The sequence below is a fragment of the Falco peregrinus genome, chromosome 6, assembly GCF_023634155.1.
Source record: "Falco peregrinus isolate bFalPer1 chromosome 6, bFalPer1.pri, whole genome shotgun sequence".
NCBI classification, from domain to species: domain Eukaryota; kingdom Metazoa; phylum Chordata; class Aves; order Falconiformes; family Falconidae; genus Falco; species Falco peregrinus.
The window spans coordinates 72,772,884-72,792,366 of NC_073726.1; the positions used below are offsets into that span (position 1 = coordinate 72,772,884).

Below are 19,483 nucleotides of genomic sequence, written 5' to 3' on the forward strand. Positions count from 1 at the left end.
CTATATTAGGACAACTAACAATAGACAACTATGTAGGATATTGCATTCTTTCTATACATAAATACACAACCTAGTCAGGAAAATATATCTGTAAATGATCAAGTTTTTCATGTTTTATTCTTTTCTTTGTCTCTGTGGTGGGAAGAATCTTCTAGATCACACAGGTTTGAAATGGAAAACTTTTTGTTAATTTCTTCCTACTCTTGTTCTCTCCTACGATATGGTTCACCATATGGTCTCCATGACATCTTAAACTTATTACTAGTTGCTTTAGTCAGAATTTCTTGTAGAAAATCTATGTAAACCTTACCTAAAGTATATTTTCTGTCAGTAAATTCTACAGATCCATCTGCCAATCAATCAGCTAGCATGACAGCTAGTGTATCTGACCACGAGCTTTGCAACGTGTGGGGATGGGTAGGGTTGACGTGTTACCACAATGAGGAGTGAATATATTGCTCTTCTTCAACTGAACATTTTGAAGATCTGGTGTCCTTTTTACAGATGGTATTTTTTATTTTTGTGTACTTTCTTTTAATCCTTGCCATTTTCTATTCTTCATACACTCACACAATGTTTTCTTTAGAAGGCCTGAAAGGAATGAAAAAATCACCAACAGAAATCAAATAAGCCCTGCTAATGTTATCTGAGTGCTAAAACTAAAGGAATTCCTTAATCATTATTCCTCAAGTTTCTTCTCTCTTCTTGTGTAGTCACTTTTAAAATACTTTAAACTGCCCCCCCAAACTTATCTGTCCTTTTAAACAGTTCTTCCATAATTTCTCTGGGCCCAGTTACACCTGTCAATGACATGATATCCTCTGCTGCTTAGAGGGGTTTTTGATTTCAGTTGGTATCTTCATTCCAGTAGATTTGCTACCTCAGCCTCCCTTGTTTCTACAAGACTTAATAACATGCATTTCATGGGACCAGAGCCTTTCTTTTTTGAAAATGCAACAGAACTTAAAAAGCGAAGGGAGGTGCAGAAATATGTGGTGTGTTATAAACTTCTAACTTAAAAGACAGCTCACGAAAGGCCATGCTGTTCTCTGTGGAGATCCTCGCATGCCAGAAATTGTAGTGAACTGTACAGTTCCATTTACCTGACAAATATCTTCCAGCATAGGGATATTTGAGACGGTGTAATAAAATTAGGATAATGAAACTGTTAAAAATGAAAAGACATCTATTTCTCATTTACAGTCAGGTCACTGCTGACAGATGCCAAAATCTCAAGAGAATTTCACAAATCCACAGGAAGCCTCAACAACGCTTAGTTTTCTGTTTGAATCTGATTTAGCTGAAAGGTACAGCTAGACAAATAGCTCCCTGCTGGCTATCTATATGAACAAAATCAAAGACTGTAAGTTGCTCTTACTCCTAAAACAAATTGTAATCTATGCTCATCCAGCTCAAAATTCAACTTCTACAAAAAACACCTTAAAGTCTCAGTGGAGACCTAACAATCTAAAGCTACTTAGAAGTTATAAAATGGGTGTCTGTCAGTCATTGGCAACATGCAGGGAGAGAAGAACAAAACAGCAAAAGGGGTGTGGAAGCTAAATATCAAAGGAAATAATTTTGATAACAGGGAGAATCCAGGTTGCAAGATGGGCTGTGAAGGGGAAATTTGAAGTCCTGCATAGTGTGTCATATTGATAAGGACCAGACCGAATGACTACAATTTACATGTTGTTTATTCTTCAGTAATGTCTCTGAGTGTGTAAACCTGGCACAAACTTGTAAGAAGTCACAATCTGTGTTATGGAGTACTCATTACCTGAAGAGAGAAGAAATAAAACTGGTCAAAGGAGAAAGCTACAATATATTAGAGTGGCAACCAGGCAAATAAATGAGGGACGCTGTAGATCTAATCACTTAATTATTTATTGACTAATATTTTGTTTGTCAAGGAAGAAAAAGTACAACTACAAGTAATTGGAAATCTGGATCAAAATTACCATTTTGAAACTGTGCAAAGAAAGAGTCATACAAGCATTGTTAAAGGGTTTTGGTTTAAGTTGCTTCTTTTCTAGCTAAATTCTCAGAGATTTTTGTGACAACCATAAAACAGCTAAGGAAGACAAGTCCCTGAATCCCCTGCCTCTCTGAAGGTGTTATCAGAGGCCACATGTCAGGAACCTGATAATCTATGGTTCAAATCCTTTGCAAAATTGATCTAATATAGATGAGCTCCTCTTTCTCAGGAGAGTATCCTTAAACACTGGAATATTGAATTGATTGTGATAAAATCGTCTCACTTTCCTGCTTCCAGAATTTTCAGGATGGGTAAATAGTGATATATTCATTGTTGCAAGCCCTGGAAATCAGCTGTCATCTAATATCCAAACTATGAAGCTGTTTTGCTTAGGCCTAAAATTATTTCATTTGCATTGAGTTCACAGAACCAAAAAATCAATTGTGTTCCTTAATCAAGACTAATTTATGGATTACTAAAATCAGATTTGATGCAACACTAAAAAGTTTGCAAAGTTATTCACTGGAAAAAACCCTCCAGCCCTAATTAATTACTACACTACAAGGTGACATAGTTTCCAGGCATGTAAACGGTAGGATTTTTTACTCAGACCTGCTTCTAGACCTTACCCTGTTACTAGCTTTTAGCAAGTAAACTGATGTATATAAGCAAGAATAGCATAAATGCCATGTAATACTGGTAGAGTTCATAACTATTTGCTGTAGTTCTAGTGTTTCTGAGGATGTTAAATGTTTGCTCAAGTACAAATGTAAGGGGTAAACCAAACGGAATTAATTTTTTCTATTGTACCTGTGTTCTTGACCAAAATGAAATTCAGGATAGCAGTGGATATTACATCTGTGGCTTACCAAATTGTCAGGTAGTTAAAAGAACATATTAACTGCCCACTCTTTCAAAAAGATTCAACTCAGCCTCAGACTGACCTCTAGATTTACAAGCTGAAGAAACCAGTTTAGTAAATAAGAATAACTAATTACCAAAATCTCATTCAAGAAGAGTGACAAAGGCTATGTTTCCTGAAGCAAGCAAACCTATGGATTTTTCACCACAGTGCCTATGCATCTGAGCTCATTGTTATTGTAGTCACATCTCTTAGAGATACTTTTGTTAACTTAAATATAGCCTCAGTTTGGACTTTACAGCAAAATAATTCTAAACAAATCAAATGTTAGCTGCTGAATTTTCTGGAAAGTTCAGGATTAAAATAACTGTATTGTTCTTTGTATAGCTGCAAAATATGTAGGAGTTTCTCTCATCGTAGCATTGCATATATTTAATGTTGGTTGCTAGTAAGGGCAAGCAGTAACTAAGTAATAACATTTTTCTGCTTGACTTGGTGCCTGTGCAGAGTGTATTTCACTGTTCAGTAACCTGTTGAACTAGGCGAGAAGGAAAGGGAAACACTAATTTCTGTATTATCTGCACGTGCTTGGCACACAAGCCTTTGGAGCAATTGCATAATTAGAAGATAGGATGATATAAAAGGGATTATTTTTTTTTTTAATATGCAGTCCTCCTTCAAATATGTTTTGTTCTAAATAACCATACAAATATTAAAGTAACAACTTCATATTCCTAATAGGTTGCCTAGAATAAATAAATAAATAAATAGATCCTTGCAATACAGGCCTAATGCGAGGCTATCATGATAATTTGTTTATAATGTATTCCCTCTCTCCTCATCAAGACCCTCTCAGCATTATACAAAAATTATAAATTTTATTAAAAACATAATTAAATATGTACCATAACAGACAAAGAAAATAATAACATCTGACCTGATCTGCATTGTTAATAGGGGGTTTGAAAGTCCTACAGGTGGCAGCCGGTTGCAACACAGAAATCCAGGCCTTTCAAGTGGGTCCAACTGTTAGCCATTTAAGAAAAAAGTAATCCACATTTTTGTTTGATGGCCTGTAGTTAATTCGATGATCAAAGTGTGTGTATTGTTTTGCTCCAGCCTGTTTTATTGAACTTAAAAGCTCAAGTTTAGAGCTGCAAGTGCCGTTATACTTCTGAGCACTTTGCCTTTTACAATTCCTTCTCTTTCTCTCTTGATAGCAATGAGCAGTCATTGCTGCAAGTGTGGTACTATCTCCCATGTTTCTCTTCTGATTTATTTTTCTAGTGGGTATATTATTGGTAAAAGGTGGTGGATGGGAAGCTGGGAAGAGAGCAGCCTGTTTCTGTGTTGACCACATAAAGCAGTGACACTGGTGGCCCCATGACACCTGCTGCCATGCATGGTGGTTTTGATTTCAAAGGACTTTCTCCAGGGTGAATTGACATCCGTGCCCTTTAGTCATCATTTTTATGTATGCCTAGACTGCCAAACCAGAGATTTTCAAAAGAGCCTAACAGCCGTATCAGTTCAGAGGGGAGGGATCCACCGCTTGTTGCAGGCAGGTGGTTGCCCTCTGAGAACTGGATCAATGCCCAGCGGCTCTTTGGAGCCATATCTGATCGACTGTGCTGCTGTTTGAAGACATTTTTGCCCCTTTGGCAGAGATGACCACTCTTGTGGCTCTGGCGTCTGTGAGATCTGTGTGAACGTTTCCAGTTTGTTTTCAGAAGAAGACATAAAAGATTCTTGGGATGTCAGTGGACAAGTTTCAAGTACTGACAGAGAGTTAAGGGTGACACCGCATGGCACCTCTGTTCCCTTTGTTGTGAAAGTGGTTTGGTAGCAGAGCAGCTAACCCCAAACCAATCTTCCATGTACACAAAATTCTGCATATATCACCATTAATGTCACAAATTCAACACAGGAAAAGGTGGAAATTATTTTTGTATTTTATTTTTTCAAAATAAGTCCTTAAAAGATATTTTTTTCAGCTTTCATATATTAAAAGAAACACTGTATAATTTTTGTCTTTTTCTCTGAAAAGTTAAAGTGTTCTGCTAAGAGTCAGTTTTGATCAGATTACATTAAAATCTTGTTCTTTCTTTTTAAAAGAAAAATATTTTGATCAACTATATTATCTAGCCTTCTTTCTCTGTTTTATCATTACTGCTACAGCGTGTTTTCCTCTTTTATTATTTTTACGGTTAGAGCTCCATCACAAAATCTGTGTTAGGCTACAGCCACTTTGGTGTCAAACAGAATTTGTTGAGAATACAACTTATGCTGAATACTCAAATATTTTCCGATTAGAAATGGCTGTTTCACTGACTTGGAGCCTTTCTGCGGGAAGGTGTTAATTTTTTTACTAAATTTTCCTTTAGAAAAATGAAAACAATCCCATGTTTTCCATTTCAAAATTACTTCTGTTTAAAAAATATTATTTCTCATGTAATAATATAAACCAGAAGAGCTGACATTGGAGCAAATTATCTGAAATGAACCCTTTCTGTGGGGAAAATTTCAAGCCTTTTTGTTGTTGCACAGAACAAAAGAAGTCTTCAAGTGACTGTTAATGGTTCTCATGGCACAGAATTTTTTTATTCCAGGTAACTGAAGGCAGCAAATGGAGATCCATAATTTTCTTCATACTTCAGGAAATTACAATACATGATAGCTGTATTTAAAGAGCAGGGGTTTGTCTTTTTTCCTGTATGACATTGTTACAATTAAACCAATTAAGGTATCTGCCTTGTGTCCTTGATTCTTGTTACAGTACAGTAAATGAATTGTGGTTTTTTTCCTATTCCATTTTGAGAGAAAACCTGTTTTGCTAACATTTTGTATCAGTGAGTGCTCAGGAGAGTTGCAGTGGTTGAGTAGCTCTTAATGATATCTATTTGTTTTGCTCTAGTTTTCCCGATCAAGATATTCGCAGAACAGCAGTCCAGCAACTAGAAAATATGTCAAATGATGAACTGTTAGAATACCTCCCACAGCTGGTTCAGGTAAGGAAGAAAGTGAGAGCCAAGTAAGTCTTCTGTCCAGATCAGTAACTTCTTTAAATACTTTTGATTCTTTCAGTTTTATTGATACATTGTAAGAGGAATAAATGAGAAAGATCAATCAGCTGATGCAATGATTGTCTTAAGAACAGGGCTGAGGTATAGACTGTTGTCCACTTAAAAGGATGTAATTGTTTTGGCATGCTGATTGAACTCGACTGTGTACTACAAGAAGGTATTTTCAGGTACCAAAGAAAAGTAAAACATACATCTGAACAAGAGAAATTCTGCTACGACCACCAAACCAGGGACTGGTGATGGCAGGGCTTCGCTGCAGTCAAAGAAGCAAATGGTGTTGCAACACATCACCGTATACTTTATATCACATATATGGGGAAAATTGTTGTCAGCACAGCGTAGCCAGGGTAATTTGGGTGTAGAATTGTCTCTTTATAGATGTACACTGTGTTTCACTGGAAATTAATGTTTTACAAGTTATAGGCCCGCTGCTTCCAAAGCAATCACTTTGTGGTTGAGTAGGTCCTGTGTCACAGTTAAAAAGGAATCTTTGAAAACTTTTTCCCCTTACGTTGTAACACTGCACATGGATTGCTTGCTACTCCACATATCAGAGTTCCTCATGGGGTTTTGTGTGTTTTAAATATATATTTATATAAATGCATGTACATATATACATATATCTAGATAGATATATATGTATGAATATATTTATCTAATACACTACTGTGAAGCAGTGGAACCTGCACAGCTTTACAGCATTCACACAGTAGAGCACTCATGTGACCTTTCACCTTCCACAGCTTCTGTTTCACAATTAAGTTTATTTTGCAACCCAGATAATCAGATAAAAACTAAAATATAGATTGATAGTTTCAAGCAGGGGAAGAAAAGCTGCATATTTACATGGATGTTAACACAGCCGTAATCAGGATGGTACCCACCTGTCTTGCAGATGGTGGCAAACAACTTGTGTCCTGAAGTTTCTTTGCTCATTGCATTGCTAGGGCGTTCTCCATATGTCAGATTGTTTCATTCAAAGTAAGCACTGGGTCCTTTCTGATTAATTTTGTTATAAAGGAAAGACAAGAAAGCCAGCATACAAGTGATTCTTGCAATTAATTTATCTGTTAAGGTAGTCAAGTTTGAGTGGAGTCTTGAAAGCCCTCTAGTGAAACTCCTGCTGAATCGTTCTCTTCAGAGCATCCAAGTAGCCCATCAACTTTACTGGTAAGAAATTTGCCATTAGTACCACAGTCATTTTTTCTTACAGTAAACTTTAATCATGATTCTACTGGTGACAAACTCTCTTTTTGTTAAAAATCAACAGAAAGCCTATTTTTCTGCTCCTTCTTTATTCCTCTTTCATACCAGGTATGGGTAAGTTGTATAAAAGACCTAGTTATCTCTGCCTTTTCCCTGCCCCTGGTCGGAGGGAGGAGGGAAAGTTCTGCTCACTTAAGTAAGATACTATTTGTATTTTTTTGCATTTTCTGGTTTGAGCTAAAAACAGCCTACCTCAAAACTTGCAATCTCCAAGCAGCGTTGGCTTACTTATAAAGGATCCTGATTTTGTGGTTTCTCTGACCTCTCCTGAAGCTGCCAGACTTCTCGTGTGCCAAAGTGTATGTCTTACCCCTTTGCATATCTGACTTGTGAGTTTCCAATAGTTCCTTTTTGTGATTATGGAGATGTACCAGTCCTGGCATAACTGCCATTCACCATCTACCTCTGCAACATAAGGATCTCTCTAATCGTATTATTGCATGCGGTGGTTATTCTGTTCGCTGTGCTATTACTTCAGAGCTCTCTGAATAGGAATGTGGATTTCTGCCACCTGAAAAGCTGCCCTGTGATCTGAAAATCAAACTGTAGTGGGTTTGGCTTTTATTTTTTCATGTTTAGTAGTGATGGGCAAACTGAGCTTTCATTTACAGTTCAACTGGTTCAGACTCCTTAAACCAAAAACTTTCCTCCCTGCAAAGGCAAGACAACAACTTGAAATTTAATCATTTGGTTGATGAAGTGTAAGGTCAGAAAGAGCATAGATCATACTTTCTGGAAGTAGTAGTAGGGATAAAACAGAATTATGAATGCGTTTGTATCACTGAAATGAGTAGGATAGCAATAACATGTCTAATAAGCACATCTATCAAATAAAGAGGAACCACATTTAGCGTGCCATCTTTCTACAGCATCTGAAATATGCTTTCTACTATCTTATATTAAACTTAGTCATACTGGATATAAATTGTCCATTCTAGAGTTCTTATAATGTGCCCAAAGAGTTGGTAGTTTTCCTGTGCAATTAGAAATTATTTCTAAAGTTCAGTGGACAGTGGGGAACAGTATCAGTTTACCTGTGTTTTCTTTAACTGCTCTCTTCTTCTCAGAAAAAAAGAAGAAAAAAAAAAAAAGACTTAAGTATCTGTGGTCTTCATCCTCTTTTTGTCCTCTTTACTTTGCAGTGTAGACCTCTGCAGGTCACATTTTTTTCCCCCAGATTTTGCTCAAGCTGTCTAGTATTATAAACTTGGGTAATATAGAGCAGATATTCCAACCTGGATAATAAATATCTTTATCTGGCACACTACAATATAATGTGGCAAAATACATTTATATATAGCTGAATATATAGCCCAGCTACACATACCCACATAAAGTAAAATATTTCTCAGTGTTCACTGTATTCTCTGCCTTTTGCTGGTAGTAGCCCTGTTCATGCTGGATACATCTTTTATTTAGTTTTTTGTTCAAAAATTTCAGTCTAAACTGAGAACTCTAATATGGCACACATCTCTTAAAATTTTGCTTTTTGTATTCATCACACTACACACCTTTTTCCTTTGATTATACTGCTCCACCATGTTGTTCTGTAGTAAACTCTTTTCTACCTAACATTTGAATTTATGTAATTATTCATATTCCTGTTCCAGTATCTTAAAAGGCATCACCCAAGTCATAAATTCTACTTACAAAATTTAACAGTAATTTCATACTTTTTATTAATAAAGCCTTAATTAATTAATAAACGCTTTCCTTTACTTCACAAATTGAATTTCAGTCCTTATTAAACTATTGGAAAACAAAGGTTTTTCTTCCACTTATCTCTAAAGAGATTTTAAAAAGAAGCTCAATGATTTAATAATGTGGGGAACATGTGTGGGTAACATTTTATTCTCAAGTGTTGCATTCTTTTTCATTACCAAATTAGCAATCAAGAAGAAAGGACTGGTAAAAACAAACTTCAGTAACAAGTTTATATTTATTTTTAATTGTAATGAATGACATTACAACTCCACTATTAAATAATACAACGTTATGCACAGTGTACCCACCCAAAATAAAGCTTGAAAATGAAGACTCTAACGTAATTCAGAATACTGGTGATGTGACTCCAGAACCGCAGGGGAAAAGTCAACTGATTTTAACTTCCATGTTTTACAACACTATTATAAATCTAGAAACTGCTTACTAGAAATGGTGGCGACTGTCAACACAAACTTATTTTAATGACAAATATAATTTATAATAATATCTCAGTTATTTCAATTGACTCAATTTCCAGGCACACCAGAGATGAACAGCTACCCAACAATGATGTACCAGCTCATCACTTTCAAATATTAATGTTGAATAGTAAATTGTTAACTCCTTTCCATCAAGCAGTGATAAGTTTCTCTGAAGATTTTACTTAAAAATTATGGGACAGTGGTTGGCAAAGGTGGACAGAACAGCATATTCACTCTTGGGACACATCTTTAGCTGCTGTAAATCAGGATAGCTTCAGTCTGTTCTTTGCTTGTATCTGTTGTAGATTTGTTCCAATAATTCTGTTATTGACAGTGAAAAGTTAATTGATCCTACACCTTGTGTGTGTTTGGTTGGTTTATTTTCTTATCATGTGTGACTTTTCCCCTCTGAATTCTTGAGAACTGGGTCCGTCTGCATCCATCAGTGTTTCAGCTGCTCATTGGTACTTCTGAACACACTCCTCTTCTCAAGGAGACTAAAAATTCCCCACGCATACAGTGCCGGCACAGGACCTATGTACCGCTTAAATCCCATTTTAGTCTTATTTCAAGAGTTCCTAATGTCCATGAGGCATGTGGACATTTACCCTGCCCCACTATCTTCTAGAAATCCACTCTGATTTTTGCCTTTTTCCATCAGAGTTCCTGGGAGGGGAGAAGGCCGGAACAAGTTTTCCCATTCCCTGGAGCTATGATGAGAAGAAAAGTTATTAAACTGTTCTAGCAAAGCAGAAAAAATTGCTTGAGGGGAAAGAAACCTGCTGTGAGCCTCTCTGGGCCCTTCAGCTTTCTGAAAGTCTCGTGTTTATCTCCTTGCTACTGTGTTTCACACACAGGGTTCGGGGTTTAGGTTTTTTATTTTAGGGGTTTCTTTGATTGTTGTGTGTGGTTTGTTGTTGTTGCTTTTTGTGGTTTGGGTTTTGGTTTTTTTTTTTCTTCCCAGCTTTTGTGCTAGAGTTTTAATCCACTCCTTTACCTCTGGCAACCTGCCAATCGCTTTCCCATTTACTTGAGTGTTTTTGGCTTTTAGCTGCTTTCACAGGTGGCAGCTGCAGTGTACAATCAAAACAGCTGGCTGGAGCTGCAGGTGGCCAGGAGGATGTCTCACAGATGGTTGCCTTCCACAGGAGGATTGGGTAACAGGGAGAAATACAGTGTCCTGTAGGATCTGTAGCAGCTGCGTGAAGGTGGTGCTAAGAAACAGGTTTCATTGTTGTGGGAGAGTGTGAGTGTTTGTAAATTTTGGTGGAGCATGAGAATCTGGTATGCTTAGCTCAAGAAAAGAAAAAGTCAGGTGAAATCCTTGCTGAAGGCAAAATGTCCTTTTGTACCTTATCTCCTAGGTCACTAAAACTTTATAGAACATTCCTAGTTCACAGCATTTCTCAATGCCACTTTGTCTGACAATCAAGAGAATAGGGAGTAGTCTTCTCTCTTTTCCAGTCCACATCTTGAAGGTAAGTGAGAATGAGAATAAAAAGGATCTTTCAGTGAAAGCCAACTTGATGAAAACAAAGTGAATTAGACTATTGATTTCAAAGCTTAAACATAATATTTTTATTTCTTTTTCTATATAAATAAGAACTGTAAGAAACAAAAAGAAGATAAGCAATGTATAAAAGTTTAAAAAGACCCCAGTTAAATTCTCTACTGTTGGTTGTCCCTCAATACTGTTTTCCAAAACCCTTATCACTTAATTTCATTCAGCACTCCAGCACTGAAAAAACTGATTATTGCTTCATATTTTCTGAAAGAAAATATATTTTTCACTGTCATAACTGGTCTACATTAACCATAATTCACTTGAAGGTTCAAAAAAGGGAATAAATCAAGCAGATACTCATCTGTCTGACACTCTTAATTGTCTGAACATTAGGCAGACCACCATCCTCCAGCTCTTTTCTTCCCACATTATAGTGTCTTTCTCCCACACTCTGAAGTTATCAAGTCTGCTAATTATTAATTAAGTTCCTAAATAGCTGTGTAGAGCAGGCTGAAAAGGCCAACCCATTAAAATGACATTAATGTAAACACAAAAGATGTCTATTTTATTTTGTGTTGATACGGTCCTTCTTACCGGTCAGAATCAAGAGAACATTTATTCATATCTGTAACTTTAACCCTGTGAATAGCCAGTCCCAGCATGCTGAGCAATTTTGAGCAATTGTTCTGCTGCTCTGCGTCAGGATTTGAGTTCAAGTCTGGAGTCGTTAAATCTTACTAACCTTCTGAGGGTAACATGTCTTTCCACCAAGTGATGATTACAAATTTCTTCTGTATTTGGAGTACTTGATGTGATCACCCCTCTGTTTTGGCCTGGAGAGAACCTCAACAATAGAGTGCATGCACATCTAGTGATTTTTGTTCTAAACTCATAATTCTTATTTACGAAATGCCAATTTTGAGACTTTTTTTTCTTTAGTTGCTTATCTGTATAGTAAATAACACCATTAGAACATTGTTTCTGTGAGATAACAATTCAACTGTCTAGCGTGCTAAGTGCTTCATTACTAGCCATGTGGGACTTGGATTGTTGCCTTGGAAAACAGACAGATTCTGTTTCCTAATTTACAGACTTTCAATTTTCTCAGACCCCTTTTTTTTTTGAGAAGGATGGTGTCAAATGAAACAGAGATTTTGTTATGAAGAAGCACAAATAAGTAACATAATTCTTTGTTGGTTTTGACCTTCAGTATTTACAATGAGTGGGAAACGGTACATTTAAATCAACAAAACCAAGGTGAGAGTGGAGGGAAGCATCATTGTTCACATAATTAATTGTATTTGTGCATGCAAGTAAATATTCACCTGCAGCTAAATAAGTTCTTGAACATCAAAAAAACTGTGTGTGTATGTCCCCTTTGGAACAGAGGAAATTTCATGCCAAAGATCATATTTGAGGAGAATTAACATTGTTGAGTGCAACATGAAAAAAGTCTGCAAATGCCGAAGTTACCAGTGTGTGTTACCGTAATGAAAAAGCACACTATACTATGTATGTGTACAATTGAACCTACTTAGAGCTGAAAAGATAAACTAAAAGAGATTAAAGATTTCTGAAAATAAAAAAAAAATAAAAGAGCAACTGGCCTTAGTTCTTTTAGCTGTTTTATGATATATATGGTAGCACTAAGGAAAATGTTCCTCAGTCCATTGTTTTTCCCAACTCTGCTTGTCTGATTTATTTTTGTTTTGGCTCCTTTTACATTTAAAAATGTTGAAGCTGACAAATATAGTTTTTCAGTTATGCTGGAAAATTGCCTGCTAGCTTCAAGTCACATCTATCATAACCCTTCCAATAATGTAACTGTGCATGAAAGATGGGTGTTTTCTTTTGGATAGCCTCTGTAGAAAGGATTGAACAGACCATTTTGGTGGTCTGTTACTATGTCTCTGATGCTGGGATGTGATGGACTTATAATGACCAGCTTGTGGAGTTGAACAGAACTGGGGAAGTGGAGCAGGTGTTGTTGAAAAAGGGATTCAGAACAGGGCTCTGTGCAGATGTCACATTAGGCTTTCATCTGTGCCTTTCATCTTTTTTCCCATTAAAAATGTTTTATTGTTGCTTCCTTCAAAAACAAACAAAGAGCCAAAGTCTTTCCTGATGGATACCACACATAATCTTTGCTTGTCCCGGAGGAACATTTGGGGATGTAAACCAGAGCAGTAATAAATCAGGAAAGCTTTTGACAAAGCATTCATCTAGTTCTGCCACTTCAAATGGATAATTTTCAGTCATGAATTTGATGGATATGGAGGGGTTGTTTTGGATTTTATATTGTGAAAGACTTCTGGAAAAAAATGACTGAGAAGAATCCATAAAGCTATGTCTTTACACTGAAATTTGCTTTAGATATTCATTGGGCTAAGCCAATAAATGAAGAATGACTAACTTTAATAATCTGAAATGTCCAAATCATAAATAATAACAGTAGCTGCAATTGAACGATAATGCAAATTTCCCAAATCAGTCTCTAATGATTTTGGAGAGTGAAATCCTCAGTCAGAAAGCAAACAGCATGAAGAATCTCCTGGGATGCTGAGTTGAGCCACTGGTGTGTTTCACTAGTGAAATGTTGCCTTCTGTAGCTGAGAGCAACACTGCAGCTGAGAGAGGTCCTCCAGCAGGCTGCTTCACTGCTAGAAAGCCGTGGTGCTACCCAATTCTGGTTGCTGAGCTGAAAAACTAGAAAAGGATATCTTACTTGAAATTTGTCAAATATACTATCTAAAAAGTTTATTTTCTTCACATCTCATCTTGCACTTTCATGTTTTATCTTTTGAAAATATTTGGAAACCGCTTCATTATGATCTCCTTTGTATAAAGCTTTTTTCTATAAGTTGCAATTCTTGTATGCAAAATGGATCTGCAGGTGTTTCAAAATTGCATCAGATTATCTAAAACATTTTAGAAGTCTTGCTCTTTTGCAGGTCTTTTTCTCTTTCCAGCTTAGCAAGCTTTTGTGCTTTAACTATAGCTGTTTGAACCAGGTTTTGTCAAAATTTGTTTTGAGCTACCTAGGCAGTTGTTTTCAATACATTTTTCTTTGAATGGGTGTCACAAAGTTCTTACTGCGTGACTGGAATAAATGCAGTGCAAGCTTTGAGTTTCTTGGATAGATATGTTGGGAGTCTCATTTATAGTTATCATGGAATTGATCACAGTCTTGTCTGACAGGTTTGAGTTTAGTAAATCATTCTTATTTCTGAACACTTTCAAGTGGCTTCTTTAAGGAAAAGTGTGAATAAACTGTAAGAGGTTTCAAATGGATACAGCACATTCACACAGCACAGTGTAATGAATTATTGGTCACCTTAATGTCGCTGTCAGTTGCATGTTTCTGTGGTTAATATTGCTAGGTTTTATCATCATTCTTCACCAGAATGAAAGCTGGGCCTTGGACCTTTGTCCAAATGACTGAAGCATTAGAAAAAGGAGAATCATGAATTAGACTTCGTTGAATAATGTTCCATCAGTACATGATTTAACAGAAAATTACTTTGTGAGTAATTGGAATATTTCTGAGAAAAAATATTCCAAATGTAAACCCAAATATAATTATTAACAGGTTTTAAAATAAATAAACAGATTAGAGTAAAAGGCAATATTTCTAGGCAGAAGAGTGGGGAGGGTTGATAAAAGGTCCTGCCAGGTCAGCAGTGCAGAATTATTCTAATTCAGTATTTTTAGGTATTTGAAGATGATGAGTATTTCAGGATTAAATTCATAAAACCCTTCCCGTTTGAAAATGTTTCCTTACACATTAATGGCTTCCTGAATGCTCACCCCATATTAGATGGTATATTAGTCTGTAATCACAACGCTGTAATCATAATGGACAGGGACCAATTTAAAATGAAGCTGAGAGAGGAAAGAACTGTCAGATTAATTGTTTTTGCATGGATCTCTTGCTTGAACAACATTGCTAACATATTGTAATAGCCTTCTTTTAAACAAGTGAATTATGCAATGGAACATGTCTCATGCCATCTTATTCAGTCTTTTCTTAGCAAGAAGCCCACTTGGTTGAAACTGAGGTATGTTGGACCCTTGAATTAAATAACAGAAAGTGACCAGTGAATCCAAAAGAACTAAGATCCCTTCCAAATCTAAAGCCTGTAAAATTCTACCTAACAGTTCATACAAGCAGTAGACATCTCAGTCAAAAGACAGACAGCTGAATTGTTCTTCACCTTTCACTGTGGTGTCTAGCAAATACACAGAATACCGTTTGGTAAAGTTCATGACATTATTTCTTTGTTTCGGAAAGAAAATCAGGCTACAAGAATTTACTTTTTTCTATGAAAGGCCATTATTCCTATATAAGGATATTCAGAGATATGTTATCGCAATATTATATCAATAGTGGGTGGCTGAAAGATTAATGTAAAGTAGTTAGTAAGGAATTTTTCACTGAGGTGTTTTTTTTTTTTTTTTTAAAATGTTCATCAAAACCAAAACTTTTCACAGAAACATTGAGCTTAGATGCAAACATTCAGATGGTGTGTGAAGTGCCAGATGAAGTTGAAAAAAAAGTCTTAATGCTTATGCTAGTCGCTGGAAATGTGAAAATGGAGACTCGTGGCTGGGGTAGCCCAGTGAGTGCCACATGAGCTATTTTGAGTGATTTATGTGCCCTGCCTCTGCCCCCATATATTGTTGAAAAGTATCCCATCCATTCTAAAGCAAGTAACCAGCATTTTTTCAGCTCAAATTAAAAGCAGGTGTAACACACATTTTAAGACAATCCCTAATACAAAAGTTATTATATCAGGTACATCTCCTCTTGGTGTTCATCTGAATTACTCAAATCCAAACCATTAACAGGTTTTCTTAATTCTTAGCTTGGAAAAATACAATGATTTATGAAACATCATGGTTATCTCACCTGTGCAGTTTGTCACCTAGCTGCTTTTCACTGGTGGCTGTTAATTGAAGGAAAACTCATCTGCTTTTGTTTAAAAATCCTAGAAAAAGGATTTGTCTATTGCTGACTGTTCTTGCTTCCTTTATAAGATTCTAGATAATTCGTAGTGAATGAGCAAGTAAATGAACCGTCTTGTTGGTAAAACTAAGAACAGTCGAGTCCTCCCCATTAAAAGGAGAGAGAGCATGAAGATAAGTATTATAATAATGTAACATAGTAACAAAGATTAAATGGTTGCTAGAATAAAGAAGCAATGGCACATAAACAAGTGTATGATATTATCAAATTGGCACCATCCCTCTCTCACAAACTGAGATTTCCTATCTCACCTAATAAGTGGCTTGGAGTGTTCAAATACTTAGACATAAATGGTGACTCAAATATTTCAATGTAAACAACAAAGCAGCCCTCAACATACCTCTCAATAAAACCCTGTTTTATACCTTTTACTCTGAATTTTCCTAGCTTAAAAAAAAAAAAAAAAATATATCTTTTTTCCCCTCACATGAGGGCTTGATATTCATGTTCAGCTTCCCTCAGCTATTGTTCACAGTCTGTCATCCCCTGAAATTAAAATAACTTTTCCCCCCAGGCCTCCTTCTGCTCCATTCACAGACCAGTGCTTTCTCACATGTATGCAGTGGTGTACTTTACAGATATATGTGCACTGGTGCACGTGCTTTCCTCCATGCAGTCTTTGTAATCTAATCTATGGTGTTTCATGTTTGGAAGCTGAAACCTTTCTTCCCCATCAACTTGGACATGGGTAGAGGATGTCATATGCAAAGCAGCATGCTTCTGGCAGTTGAAAGGGCTGAAACGGGGGATTCCCTCTACCCAGTTCTGCAAACATTTCTGTCTCTCCTCCTTCAAGATCCCAGTTCTTCTCCCAGACTCAAAAGTCTGCACAGTGTTCACTGGTTTGGAAAAGGAGGGAATTGCCAGTTTTCCTAGTTTCTGCACTGAAGTGTGAAACTATGTTTGAAGCTTTCGGCAGGCTAAGGGGTAAAGAGTAGTCACTGTAGGTAAAGAGAATAGCACAGCAAAGTATCTCTGTAGGAGGAAGAATGCAGAAAAGCAAGATGAAAGCAGGGATGAGTAGTACAGTAATATAGTTCTACTGTGTTCTCTAAGAAATAAGGGTTATTTTTTCCCAGCTGTGAAGTTGAGGTTCAGGATAAGACCTCCTGAGAGAACTGGGAGATCTAGAACTCTTCCACAAAAAAAAGCATTATCTCCAAGTGTAACCAGTGCTGTTACTCTCCTCTCTCTAGATAGTGTAATTTTGATTTGATTGCCCATAGTGCTACATGTTCCTCTGGAGACCCTTGTGCCTAGACATGTAACCACTCCGTGCTTCTATCTCAGTCTAAGTTATTGATTCTAGACTACAAACAGCCACCAACCTCCCTTGCAGAGGAGCCACTGGAGGCTTGATCATTTCACACAAATCCTGACTCTGACTGTACTGTCCTCCTTTACCTGACATAGCTTTTCTAAGAACATGGAAGACTGTAGGCCAAATAGTGGTAAGTAAATAGCTGTTTGTTTAGTTAAAGAAGCTCTTACATTTTTTGACATTGCAAACATGCAGAAGGCCCCTGTCCGGGCAGCGGCATAGGCAAAACACCAGTCTCTGCTGTTTTGTGTAGTTCTGGCTGATGTGGTTTAGCCAGCATAAAAAATAGTGTGCAGTCTTTGCTCATACCCTAAAATCAATCTGTATCACAGAAATTTTGAAGTATTGTCTGCTCCTGTGACAGCTGGGCCCCAGCTAGAAGTGCCTGCCAAAAACCACCTTTCAGGTACAGTGCAGTTGATGGGACTGAATGCAGACCACAAGTGATGTTCACAACTTAGGAATGCAGTTCTTTGCCTGCTTTTTCATGCTACTATTTACAAAAAGTTCTGATGTTCAACAGAATTTTAAGTCTTCCTAAGGCGAACCACAGTATCCTTGAAGGCCTACCTGTCATTAGGTCATATCTTTTGAAACAGCCTCGTATTCTGAGGAATCATTATCACATGGTCAAGTTGCACATCCGTTCCTTTCACTGTCCCCAGAACTCTCCCAGCCTGCCGCTGAGGCCAAGCCCTGAACGGCCTGACCCAATGTCAGGGCTGCCTTGCTTTGGGCAGGGAACAGACCAGAGGACCTGCTGATGTCCCTTCTGACATCAGAGGCTATATGTTACTGTAAGTTACAAATGAATTCTGTAGCTGTCTTGGCTTGCTTACTAATTTAGTTTCCACAGTCCTTCAATTCTTGAGCCATTGGGGTGGTCCCTAGATAATGTCTTGCAGAAAGGGTGCTCTCATCTTAGGAGGGGTTGAGAACGATACGAGTTTTTTCTAAATAAGCAATTTGCCTTGGTAATAGGCATCATCTGTTGGATGGAGACTTTTCATCAGTAACTGTAGTGTTCCACACAGGTCATGTTACAGATGAAAGATATCATGGTGAAATCATGCTGAAAACCACAGATTAGGATCCCCAACAGACAGGAATGGTCAAATGTTATGTTCAGCCCCAAGGAATTTCAGTTGCCCTCAGAGATGATGGTGTTGGGCCGCTGCAAACACTCCATCACACTAATGTTAATACTGCCTTTCACCCAGAAGTGTAATGGAGTGTGCTTCCTCCTACCTCTTGTCAGTTCCTTGATATATAAATATTGACATTTGATTGTAGCCAGTGAGGAACTTGATCTTTTGTGCTAGAATAAGAGCAAATGGCATAGAAGTAGGGATGTGCATTTTCTTCTGTAGCACCTGAAGAAACCAAGCCTGAGGCCAAGCTGAACAAACCCAGAATTATTCAGTAAAAATAAAAAGAAAACAAAACAAAATTAAAAAACTGGACAAGCTGAACAAACCCAGAATTATTCAGTAAAAAAAAAAAAAATAAAAAAAAAAATGAAAAAACTAAAGGGGCTAAGTTCAGCACTGCTTAAATGAAGAGTTGTTTCTTATACTTTTATCCGTTTGTTTCAATCACAAATTTGACAAATATGTAATGGAAAATATGAAGAAAAATTGCTAAAATGAAAACCTTTAAGAGGAATTACCTGATTATTCCATTCTACCCACATCACCAGTCACATGCTTGGCTATAAAATTTCTGCAACTAGGCAGGAAACATAAAATTTGATGATTATATTATTTGAAAAATAGCTGTATAAAAAACCATAGGTTATAAGTGGCAGCAAATGCTCTTTGGAATAAGAAACCAGTAGTTTTCAATTAGTGTTAAATGAGAAATTATGTTATGTCAGCTGATACTGAATGGGTATAAATGTCTGTATTAGTACAAAATTATCTGATGTCTGGAAAAGAAATTAATTTACTGAACTGATATTAATCAGGCTTATTATCTTTAGTGCGGCAGCTGCCATCTTGGCTGATGCAGAAGGAATCGAACAAGGATTTCTAGAGCCAAATCCTATGGGCATGGATTAGCTGAAGGAACCGTCTCTCATCACGAGTGCTGTAACACATGCATTTATAATTGAGGGAAGACCTTGTTTGTACATAAGAAAGGGATGTGGGGTTCTGTTTGGGAAACGGGGAATTGCTATTCATAATAATTATCCTGTGAGCACTGGGCACAGAGGAGGTCAGACAGTAAACAAGATTTCGGTGTTTCTTAGGGTTTG

General features: G+C 36.9%; 1 protein-coding gene across 1 annotated transcript in view; it reads left to right on the forward strand.

The window, feature by feature from the left end:
* Positions 1 to 19,483, forward strand: part of PIK3C2G (phosphatidylinositol-4-phosphate 3-kinase catalytic subunit type 2 gamma) — a 208,105-nt gene that overhangs the window by 93,464 nt on the left and 95,158 nt on the right. The window contains 2 exon segments of the mRNA XM_055809289.1: positions 5,755 to 5,848; positions 6,999 to 7,093. Of these exon segments, the coding sequence (XP_055665264.1) occupies positions 5,755 to 5,848; positions 6,999 to 7,093 (189 nt within the window).